The sequence below is a fragment of the Nyctibius grandis genome, chromosome 14 (genome assembly GCF_013368605.1).
Source record: "Nyctibius grandis isolate bNycGra1 chromosome 14, bNycGra1.pri, whole genome shotgun sequence".
Lineage (NCBI taxonomy): Eukaryota > Metazoa > Chordata > Aves > Nyctibiiformes > Nyctibiidae > Nyctibius > Nyctibius grandis.
The window spans coordinates 14,894,016-14,905,358 of NC_090671.1; the positions used below are offsets into that span (position 1 = coordinate 14,894,016).

Genomic DNA, 11,343 nt, shown 5'->3' on the forward strand with positions numbered 1-11,343 from the left:
CTTCCAGTGATCCACTCTTCCTGGGACAACGGTTGATTTCAATCATGGTTTTTCTCATCTGTGTGACAGTCTGTTGCAGCCCCTTGTCTCGAGTCTCTCTCGGGTGGGTGTTTCTGCCTTGGTTGGCACTCAGCAGTCTACGATTAGCTTGCTGAAGGCGCTGTAGTTAATTAGCAGATGGTTCTCTCTTGCTCTCTCTCACCAATGCTCTTTGTTTCCTTTCCTTTCTCCTGAGCTCACCAGTGCTGGTGCTGTGATTACCTGGTGTGGGTCCTGCCTGGTTGCTGGAGTCTCCTTGGGAAGAGTGTGGGGTGATCAGAGCCCTCCTCTCTGACCTCCCGTGGCTCGGCTGGCTGCGGGGCAGTGCAGGCAGGAGCTGACGCTCCTCTCTCTGCTCTCTTACAGTGCCCCAGGACCTGATGGACACGCCAGGCACCGGCCTGCCTCCCATGTGGCAGCCCAGCACCCGCAAGTCCTCCTGCTCCTCCTGCTCTCAGAGCGGCTCCTCTGACGGGGGGCCGTCCAACGGCTGCAGCCACGAGAGGTACGAGGGCTGTGCTGCTGCTCGCTCGGAGAGATACGGGTGAAATAAAACCAGGGTTACAGGTGAAAGCCCAGCTGGGTGGCTGAACGAGAGCAGTTATGGTGCAAATGGTGTCTCCAGCCTCACACTTGGCTCGGTTGACCAGGGACCATTTGCAGGGGCCAGTGGGACGTGTCCAGGCTGAAGCGAGGGTTGTCCCCTCGTCTGGGACGTCTCAGCTGCTCTGTGGCCCTGTCCTGGCAGCAGGAATTGCTGCTCTCGAGCTGAGCAGAGGTGCCGTGGTGCACCTCTGAAGGCAAAGCTGGAACAGGCAGGTCACAGCAGGGGCTGAGGGCACCCAGGGGAGCATTTCCTCTCCTCACACCAGGTATGTTTTTATTGGCAGAGCTCCGCTGAAGCTCCTGTGTGACAACATGAAGTACCAGATCCTCTCCCGGGCCTTCTACGGCTGTGAGTACTTGTCACATCCATGATGCCTTGAGATGTGTGATGGGCAAGGGATAAGGTCCTGGGCTCCAGGCTAGGAGTGGTGCTGAGGCAGCAGAGCACTGGCCAAGGGTACTGGGACCAGTCTGTTGCACGCAGGGCCCTAGGTACACGTGCTCAGGGTTGGGAGCAAACATCTGAACCCTGATCCTCAGGCTCCAGCCCAGCGAGCAGCAGTGCTGGTGGTACAAGACGATGAGATGCTGACCTGCCCCAGTAGACTCCCTGCTTTGCTGCTTAGGCTGGATGTGGCTTCAGAGGGTCTCCTTCAGGGACCAGGTTCATCAGAGCTTTCTCCTGCCCTTCATCCTCATGGCTCCCCGAGTTCCCTGGCTGAATGTTTGCTTCTGCCTGCTGCAGGGCTGGCCTATTGCCGACACCTCTCCACGGTGCGAACCCACCTGTCTGCGCTGGTTAACCACAACATCGTGTCTCCTGACGTGCCCTGCAATGCCAGCTCGGGCCTCACCGTGGACATATGGCAGAGATACCTGCAGGACAGCACGGTAGGGCCAGCGCTCTTGGGACACGCCGGTTGTGGTGGGTTTGGGATGTCTGGGGCAGTGTCATTTAAGTGGTTGTTCCCTGAGAAGAGAAGTCAGACAGCCTGTGCCAGGCTGCACAGAGCCCGGCGCTCCTAATCCTCAACTCTGGGTGCTGAAAGGTGGCATGACCAGGCTGGGGTTGCCCCAGCTGTGGTCCTGGCTGCGTCTGTGCACTGACTCAGAGCTCTTCCCACAGAGTTACGAGGACCAGGAGCTGCTGCGGCTGATCTACTATGGCGGGATCCAGCACGAGATCAGGAAAGCTGTCTGGCCCTTCCTTCTGGGCCATTACCAGTTTGGGATGACGGAGGCAGAAAGGAAAGAGGTTGGTATGGCCATGGTCTAGTTGCCATGGTGGTGTCAGGGCAATGGTTGGACTCGATGATCCCAGAGGGCTCTTCCAACCTCATTGACTCTGTGACTCTGGGTATGCTGGTGTATTGCATTGCTGTGCCCTGGATATTTCACAGCTTGAAGTGTCCGTACACCAGAGTCCACCCTGTGAACCCTCTGGGCATTGTGTCCCCTTTGTACTGTAGACAGGAGGTGGGAGGAAGGCTCAGATAAGCAGGAATTGATCGGACCAAGCTCGACGCTCCCCTGTGCAGCCTCTGGCTGCTGCTGTTCAGTGCCCTGCGCACCTCTGTAGGCAGGAAGGAGATGGATGGTCGTTTTTCTTGCCCTAATTTTTGCGAGGTTTTGTGGGTCAGGCTCTGGCTGGTGCTGTGCAGGAGATGGGTGACTGTATGTCTCATCTAGCCGTGGTCATTGCAAGAACGCACTGAACTCCTCTGTGCAGGGCTGTTTGGGGGTGGAGGAGGCACTGCTTTCTGGGCTGTTCCAGGGGCATCCATTCACAGACCTTTTCTCCCTCTGAACGCTGCAGGCTGACGACCAGATCCGTACCTGCTACGAGCACACCATGGCGGAGTGGCTGGGCTGCGAGGCCATCGTCCGGCAGCGGGAGAAGGAGTCGCACGCAGCAGCCCTGGCCAAGTGCTCCTCCGGGGCCAGCCTGGACTCCCACATTCAGCGGATGATGCACAGGGACTCGACGATCAGCAACGAGGTGAGGGGGCTGGAGGAGGGCGGGGGGTCCTGGCAGAGGGCAGCGGGTCGGCCAGGACCCCACAGCTCGTTTGTGGAGCCGCGTGTCCAAATCCAGACATGCTCCCCAGTCCTGCGAGACGTTCCTTGTGGGTATTTCTGGAGAACAAGAGATATTCGTTACCCGGTTTGCTCTCCTGGTGCACATCAGGAGGAGCAACGTGGAAGTCAGTGCTTAAGTAGGGGGAGGGAGGAAGACCACGTTTCTGGGGCTGAGGGGCTGTGAAACAGGTCAGTGGGCTCCTTGGCTCCCTTTTCCATCAGCTGCTGAGCACAGAGGAAGCCTGAGCCTCTGCCTGTGGGCAGGAGGAGCGGGTGGCTCTGGGACTGGCTGTGAAGGAGCCTGCAGGGCTCGGGGCAGCCTCGGGGCAGCCTCGGGGCACCATGCCATCTTGGGACACATCATGGGCCCCGGCACCCAGCCCCATGGGACCGGCTTGTAGCAGTGCAGCGAGGAGTTAGATCCACAGCCCAAACCAATGGGAAAAGCCTGTTAAAGGAAAGGCAGAGGGAACAGAGTCCAGGTGGTGCTTCCATGTGGGTTTTGTCCTTGGAGGAGAACAGCCCGGCACGGCAGAGCAAGAGACGCTGGGTTATCTGACCTCGTGCTGCTGCACTGGTAGGCGCAGCACTGGAGGCTTCATCTGTTTCCTCTGGGGAGTTTGCGTGGATGCTTTTGGAAAGAGATGAGCTCAGCCCCAACCACGCGGGCTGCGTGTGTGTGTACAGGGAGGGAGGTGCAGGGGAGGCAAGTCCAGAGCGGGGTCTGTGTGCCAGAGCGGGATGACAGAGCTCCCGCAGGGGATGGGCAGAGGGGGGCTGCACGGGTGGCGGTGCTGAAGCCTCAGGAATCATTCCCATCCCCACATCTGCCTGTTCTGGGAACATGCACTGAGAAGGGAGCTGGCAGAGGTAATCCATGCAAGGTTCACCATTTTCCCATCTCAACCTGAAATTTCCTGTTATAAAATGCTCCCATGGTAATGGAGGAAAACTGTCGCCCTTCCTCTCTCCATCAGAGCCCTGCCCAGCGAACTCCCACAATACTAGGGTGGGGACAACTCCTGCTGCCCTTTTTTCTCTTAAAACCCTATTGTTTGTGTGTGGTGCGGGGCGGCTTGGGTAACAGGGAGGACTCGCTCCCAAGTGAAGGCTCGTTGCTCAAAGGGAATCCACGAGGCAGAGCACTGAACTGGTCGCTGCAAAGCCTGGCGCTTCCTTCTGTGCTTCAGCTGGAAGCCAGAAAAGGGTGCTGTTGGCTTTTAGAGGGGCTGCCTCGACTGAGTCTGGCTTAAAACACCAGTATTTGTCTTTTAAGAGAAGGAAAAAACATTAATATGCTTGGAGGGATTGTTTTATAGCCCGTGACTTCATCGTTTATGTAAACTAAGATGGGGTGAGCCGCATCGCTGCCAAATTAGGACAGAGATCTGTAGAAATTTGCACTCCAGGGAGGCAGCGTGACCTCTCCGAAGGCCAGAAGAAAGCAGTTCCTTTCAGATCCAAACATACAGGGTTTGAACAACTGGATTGGCCTGGGACTTTGTTTTTTGTCGTCTTCTCCAGCAGCAAATGTCAGTGGTGGGCTGAGGCAGGGCGCTGCGCTGCGTGACAGATCTGCACGGCAGAGCTGGTGTGACCTGAGCGTCTTTATGGGTCAAATATGAGAATTTATTGGGTGCATTTTCTGCTCGTTCTTTACATGCAGATGTGCCCACCTCTGACAGCGTGGCCTGGGCCTCCCCCTCCTCCAGATACCACGCTCTTTGCCTTTTCACCGTCCTTTTCCCTCTCTCTTGCAGTCTTCACAGAGCTGCAGCTCTGGCCGACAGAATCACGCCCGGCTGCAGAGCGACTCCAGCTCCAGCACGCAGGTGAGCGGCAGCGCTTGGTCCCCTCTTGTCCCCTCCCCGGCCACCCAACAGCACACGGCTCTCTGCCCCGGCTCGGGCTGATCGCTAATCGATCACTAATGATTTCTGGCAAACAGAAGTCGTAGCTGGAGGAGGTAAATGACTCACAGACCTGCCTGTGGAGGCACTAAGGTCAGAACTGCAGAGCTTGGTGGCATTTAATATTCACCAGCCTGCTCTGCCCAGGCTCGAAGGACCAACCCCCGTGTGGCCTTCACACTTGAGGGCCCTCGGCCGCTCTGTGTGTTAGTAACCATGTGTTTAACCAACCTATTTAAATAACATTCTGCCCACTGTATCATGCTGAGTAAAGCGTAGTCCTCTGGAGCAGGGACTGTGGGCTCCGAGTTGTGCAAGTGATCAAGCACTGACCTGCCAAACCCAGGCAGGGCAACCTAAACCCTGAGGACTGTGCCCAGAAATTCCTCCCAGAGTCTGGCCATAGTGGGGCAGAGAGCTCGATGCTCAGGCTGAAGTTGTGTCTCACTATGGTGAAGATGTGGAGCCGCAGCCAGGCCCAGCACTAGTAAGTTAAAATGCCTTCAAGTCCTCTGAGCTTTCTTCCACTGGTTGCTTGTAGGAGCCCTGCACGTACAGAGCAGATCTTCCTCCCTCCCTGCTGTTGGCAACACCGGCGTTATGTCCCCATAATTCAGTTTAACTGCTGAATGCAGTTCTTGGGGACATAGTGCTGGTGTTGCCACCAGTTTGCTGAGTGCAGGGGGTTTGCTCGCTCTCACGTGGCTCTCTGCTCGTGCTTTGCAGGTGTTTGAATCTGTTGATGAAGTGGAACAGACTGAAGCAGATGCTCAGCTGGAAGATGGCAAACAAAGCAAGATCCCTAACGGGACGGTTCCCAATGGCACGTGTTCCCCTGATTCTGGCCACCCTTCCTCCCAGAACTTCTCCATCGCATCGGGATTCTCGGAGCGCAGCTTCAGCAATGAGGACAGTGCCCTGGAGACCACCAAATCCTCGGCCAGCTCTCAGGGAAAGGCTGGTGGGTCCGACATGCCAGCCCCCCAGGACCCAGATAGTGCCCGGCAGGAGGAGAAGCTGCAGGGCCAAGACAGCCTGGAAGGTGAATTTCCCACCGGTGGAAGCATGGACTTTGTCCCCGTGGGTGAGAGCTCGGCAGGGCTCCTGCGTGATCATGATGCTGTGGCCCTGACTGTGGTAGAGAGCTGGGCAGACAGCGAAGCTGAAAAGCAGAGCTTGGTGGAGAGTGAAGATAACCTCTCCGAGGAGCCGGAGATGGAGAGCTTGTACCCGCAGATGGATTCTCTGGCTGTGGCTGATCTGGCCAACAGCGAAGGGTCTGCTGTCTCCTCGACGGGTGTCACCTACTCTGTAAGTGTGTACTTGTTTGCTGGGTGGGTTTCTTCTGGGGGTCTCACTATTTGCCTGCATTTGCCCTGTGCTTATCCTGCAGTTGTGGGTACAGGGGCTCTCCACCTTCCACCCAAGCTCTGCCCTGTCACTCTGTTGCCCTTGCAACGTTCTTTTTGGTTTTCATTTGAAAACAAATTGACTTTGTCTTCATTTTGGGCAGCCAGAGCTGTTGGACATGTACACGGTGAACCTGCACCGCATCGAGAAGGACGTGCAGCGGTGTGACCGCAACTACTGGTACTTCACCCCCGCCAACCTGGAGAAACTCCGCAACATCATGTGCAGGTGGGAGCAGTGGGGGTCGGGGCGGGGGCCTGCCAGCCCTCCCTGCGACGGGAGCGGGCTCCTGGCACTGCTGGTTGGTTTCTGAATTCACCGTGAGGCTGGAGCCTCAAACTTGGTTCTGGTTACTGAGTTTCTCCTCCTTGACTTCCTCCCCCAAATCCCCTCATCATCCCCGAACTGGGGCCACAGCTCCAAGGACCTCACGGTTACCAGACCGAGGAGTCCAACCATCCTGCCTCATGCTGCTCTGCCCTGTGACTGCCAAAGCAGAGGGCTCCCTGGGGCTGCCCAGGCGTGCTGCCTCGTGCTCTGAACGCCCCACAGCCCACCCGCTCTCTGGAACACGTCTGGAAAATGTTTTAATGAGGATCAGCCCGCAGAGCTGTAGTGCTAATGAGGAAGTGCCTGAAGCCACCGAGTGGTTGGTGCCTGCTCTGGAGACAGCCGTACCTGGGCGCCTTTCTGGTTCTCTTTGCTTAGTCCCCGTGACTAAGAGGTTGCTGTGTGACATTCATCGACTCAAACCAGCTCCAGCTCAGCAGCTGCGGCTGCTTCAGGGGCAGCGGAGGCTAAAATATTATTACTCATCTTGCAAACATGAGGAGAAGCTGCTGTTTCATTAGAGCTGTCACTTTATCTGACAGCCAGAGTTGGAGATCCCTGCTGAGATAAGACCTACAAATACTGCAGATTTTGGAAAACTAGTGGGTAGGGTGGAAAAGATTGTTCCCTTGTGCCAGCAGCAGATCCGAGTCCTTTCTGAACACATTTTGACTTGCTACCAAATATGGGAAGATATCTCTGCAGGGCTGGTTGCTTCCTAGGCCACTGGGTCCAGGGAGACGAAGCAGGCAACATTGTGCAGAGAGAGCCAAGAGGATGAATCGAGGAGGAAGGGCGAGAAGGAGAGATGAATTAACAAACTGTCCTGGTTTGGCCTAAACCTTGGGTCAACACCCTGCAACGGCCATGGCACAGCCTTGGGTCAACACCCTGCAATGGCCATGGCCATGGCCATTGCAGGGTGTTGACCCAAGGCTGTGCCATGCATTTCTTACCTGAAAGTCATTACAGGAACTTAATAATTTCCAAGGCTGGCTGTAGAGGAATGCAGCACAGGAGTAGCAGAATAAATAGGTCTGGTTTGCCCTGCCTGCTGCTGTGTGCTGGTGGCAGCATGTGGAGAACGCCAGCGTCCCAGGAACGGAGGCAGGGCATGGGTGAGCGAGGTGGCAGGCTCGTGCGTGGCATGGGAAAGGGCTTACAGGCCACTTCTGCTCTCTCACACAGCTACATCTGGCAACACATTGAGATTGGCTACGTGCAGGGGATGTGTGACCTGCTGGCTCCTCTCCTGGTCATCCTGGATGACGGTGAGTGGGTGGCTCTGCTCCACTGTGCCCTTACCTTTGTGGGAGCGCGTGGGGGGATCTGCTGGATCCGTGCAGCCCAGCAGTGACTGTCTGTTCCCTGCGCAGAGGCTCTGGCTTTCAGCTGTTTCACTGAGCTGATGAAGAGGATGAATCAGAACTTCCCCCATGGGGGAGCCATGGACACCCACTTTGCCAACATGAGATCTCTGATCCAGGTAGGTGGGTCCTGGCACAGGGTCGGCAGCCTCTTGAACCAGAGGGGGAAAGCTGTTCTTGAGACGGGGGGTCTCAGAGGGGCTGAGAGGAGCTTTCAGTAGTGGGAAACAGGAGGAAGAGAGCAGGGGGCTGTAAAGGCAGCCTGGGGTAACGTGTGCCAGGAGAAGCTGGGTGGAAGATGGCGTGGTAGGAGAGCAGTGGGAATGGAGGAGAGCAGGCAGAGGTGCTGCTGGTGTGCACTGCTGAGCTCCTTCGGCTTTTCTTGGCAGATTCTGGACTCTGAACTCTTCGAGCTGATGCACCAGAATGGTGATTACACTCATTTCTACTTCTGCTACCGATGGTTTCTCCTGGACTTCAAGAGAGGTGTGTGCTGGGAGGGAGGCAGCTGAGGCCATGGAGGGGAGGGAAGGCAAGGTCCACCGTGCTTCCACACTTCTCAATATATTCTGCAACTTCAGTTGTTTGAGCTTCACTTTTTACCATGTGTTGCTGTCTTGCTTTTCCCTGGTAGATTTGGGGCTGACTTTTCTATCTCAACACAGAACCTGTTGTTCCAGAGCTGCTGGGGAGCCTCCACTGGGTTTGTGCCCTGGAGCCTGTGGCACCTGCTGCAGGCCAGAATGTTTGTCTCTACAGATGACTGACTTATTGCTTCCGACTGGAACAGGTTCTTGTGGGAAGAAACCACCCAGCGTGCCTTCCCAGTGCTGCTGTGGTCTCTGTGAGTCAGGACGATTGCAAACCCGGGGCTGGGGTAGTAACTGCTGGGCTTTTTCCTCTGTTAACAGAGCTGGTGTACGATGACGTGTTCGCCGTCTGGGAGACCATCTGGGCAGCTGCACACGTTTCCTCTGCACACTATGTGCTCTTCATAGCCCTGGCTTTGGTGGAGATGTACCGGGACATAATCTTGGAGAACAACATGGATTTTACAGACATCATCAAGTTTTTCAACGGTACAGCTTGTGTTCTCCTGGGCTGAGTTTGTGGCAGTTGCTCAGATGTAGGCAGCACATGTCTGTCTGACTACAGTTGTGTCTGGACTATAGTGGTAAATGTTTAAAACAACCAGAGCAGCCTATGGTTGTGTGATGCTGATACTTGGAACACGATCACAGCCCCGTGCCCCTGAACGGTCAGGCTCTGAGGGGGTCAGGTGGAGCCTGGGGGATCTGCCCTTGGCAGCAGCCCACCTTGCCGTGCTCGAAGGGAGCTGTGGGCGTAGGTTGTGCTTCCTGCTGGCTGTAGTCACGCCGAGGTGTGCTGGATAATGGTGGCTCTCCAGAGCCAGGTGTCCTGTGAGGGACAGTGCCTGGGGACTTGGGCAGGAACCCGGGGCTCGGCTGAGGAGCAGAGGGCTGTGAGGCTGGGGGGGCTCCCGAGACGGCGGGCTGCTGGGGTCTAGCCTCTTTGGGGGTTCCTTCTGTGTTCCAGAAATGGCTGAGCGGCACAACACCAAGCAGATCCTGAAGCTGGCTCGGGACCTTGTCTATAAAGTCCAGACTCTGATTGAGAACAAATGAAGGACACGGGGAAGACGAGGCATCCAGATGAAGCCGGGACTCCCCTTCAATGCTTCCTCCCCTTCTCCTTCTTCTCCAAGTGCCACACCTGTGGAAATAAGGTAGTTGGACACATGCTGCTGTCTAACCTGGAGGTACCCTTAGCTCTCCAAGTGCTGTGTTCAGTGTTAGGCCCGGGGGCCCTGGCTCAGATCTTCGCAGCTTTTCTTCAGTGACTTAACCAAAGATCTGTACAACTGCGTTTTGTTGCTAAGGACTGGCTTTGGAAGCAGGCCCCAGGCAGTCCCTTCCTCGCCTTGCTGCAGCACGTGTGGTTGCCGGCACAACTGCCGAGGCAGTTGCCAGCATCCCTGGTCAGAGCTCGGGGTCTGGGAGAGCAGAGCTGCCAGCCCTCCTCGGGGCCAGCTCGAGCTGCCTTTGTGGCAAGGAAATAAAGCTGCTTCCGTGGGCAGCTCTTGGCCTGTGGCACGGGGAAGGCAGCCAGCCCTGCAAGCCTGGGCGAGACAGGGATGCTGCCAGGACTCAGTTTCTTACTACCAGGAGGAGGTTCTGCCAGTAACAGAGAGGGACTTTGATCACAGAAATTGCCCTTATTTTGATCTTGTCCCTTGATGCATAGCATCCCCTTTAGTGGTTTTTTTAGAGCTCTGTTCTCTCCCTGGGATTTTTACGTTGTTTGTTACTACAGTATCTGAGCACACAAGAGTTTCAGCTCTGGATGGATTTTCAGAAGAGCTCCAAATTCAGCATTGGGTTTTTCTTTCAAAATCCAGCCTCTGTAATGTTCTCTGAACACTGGAAAATCTGGTCCTAACCTCCTCTGGGAGCTCTAGACCTGAGGTTTTCATACCTGCCTTACTCTGGCTGCTTGTGTTAGCAGTCTGGTCTCCCCATCATTCCTCTGCAGCCCCTGTGAGGGCAGAGCTCCTCGGAGGGCAAGTCAGAGCTCCCGACTTCGCTGGCTGTCCTGACTTGCCCTCTGAAGGTGCCTGTCTCTTCCTCTCTTAATTGAAGGACCAGCTGCTCAAAGCTAGACAGTGCAAACCACCCCCTTGGTGCCTGCAGGTTTTCTGTGTGCTTCTGGGGCTGGCTGCAAAGCCCCCGAGTCCACTGAAAGTCTCCAGTGAGGTCTTGGTGGGCTGCTTCCACACGCCTGTGAAGAGGAGGATAGCCCGAGGTCCCTGAGTGGTCTTTGCTTTGGGAAGATGCGTTTCTGCAGCCCCTTTGCCTGCAGTGGCTCTCCAGCCTTGCAGCCCCTGGGGCACAGTGCATGAAGTGCCTCTCCAGCACTACCGGCGTGGGAGCAGAGCTGCTGCGTCACGCTAAGGCTGCGCTACGGACGGTTCGGATCCATTTTTCAACTCAGGTAAAAACAATAAAGGAAAAGGAGAGGTGGAGGCTGTTGGTAGGTCTGGCTCAGCCAGGGAGGGCTTCGTCCTGGCCGCAGAAGGCTTCCGTGGACGTGTGCTTTCAGCAGCAGGGAAGGCGCTGGGTTGTAGCTCTCTAGAAGGGTACTCGCTCTCAAGTTTTGCTGCAAAAATTTGTGTTCCCCCTCCATGCAATGTGTGATGTGTGTGTGCTCTCCGCCTCCCATCTGCAAGGTAAGGCCCTGCTCCTGCTGTTGGAGCGCGGCTCACCAGAAGGGCAAAGGAGCCCTTCCCTTCTTCTGGGGAACATCTGTCTGTGCTGAGTGTGTTTTGTAGTTACTTGTGGCGTGTGTCAGATGTTGCTTGCAGAAAAAAGACAGATGTAAATCTGCAGAAGAGAAAACTGCTGCTTCAGAAAAGTTCTGCTGAGTGTGGTGAAGCGATTTGCGGTTTCTGAGCAAACCAGCTGGTCTCTCTGCAGTCCTGGGACACAGAGGCTGCAGCTAGAAAACCAGGGAACGTGGTACATACTGAACCCTTTGGGGAAGAGGACTGCAGGGGGGTGAGAGCGATGGGGAGCCTTCCATTT

At 56.0% G+C, this 11,343-nt stretch overlaps 1 protein-coding gene across 3 annotated transcripts in view; it reads left to right on the forward strand.

Moving 5' to 3' along the window:
- SGSM1 (small G protein signaling modulator 1) overlaps positions 1 to 9,513 on the forward strand; it is a 30,168-nt gene extending 20,655 nt beyond the window's left edge. For 2 of the 3 annotated variants that reach the window (XM_068412473.1, XM_068412474.1), the window contains 13 exons: positions 406 to 544; positions 930 to 994; positions 1,391 to 1,536; positions 1,772 to 1,900; positions 2,462 to 2,644; positions 4,485 to 4,556; positions 5,361 to 5,945; positions 6,148 to 6,272; positions 7,563 to 7,645; positions 7,751 to 7,860; positions 8,131 to 8,227; positions 8,653 to 8,820; positions 9,299 to 9,513. In XM_068412473.1, coding sequence (XP_068268574.1) covers positions 406 to 544; positions 930 to 994; positions 1,391 to 1,536; positions 1,772 to 1,900; positions 2,462 to 2,644; positions 4,485 to 4,556; positions 5,361 to 5,945; positions 6,148 to 6,272; positions 7,563 to 7,645; positions 7,751 to 7,860; positions 8,131 to 8,227; positions 8,653 to 8,820; positions 9,299 to 9,387 — 1,991 coding nt within the window. In that variant the 3' untranslated portion in view covers positions 9,388 to 9,513. The remainder of the gene's footprint in view (positions 1 to 405; positions 545 to 929; positions 995 to 1,390; positions 1,537 to 1,771; positions 1,901 to 2,461; positions 2,645 to 4,484; positions 4,557 to 5,360; positions 5,946 to 6,147; positions 6,273 to 7,562; positions 7,646 to 7,750; positions 7,861 to 8,130; positions 8,228 to 8,652; positions 8,821 to 9,298) is intronic. The other variant, XM_068412475.1, reaches the window with a different exon arrangement.
- The last annotated feature ends 1,830 nt before the right edge of the window (positions 9,514 to 11,343 follow it).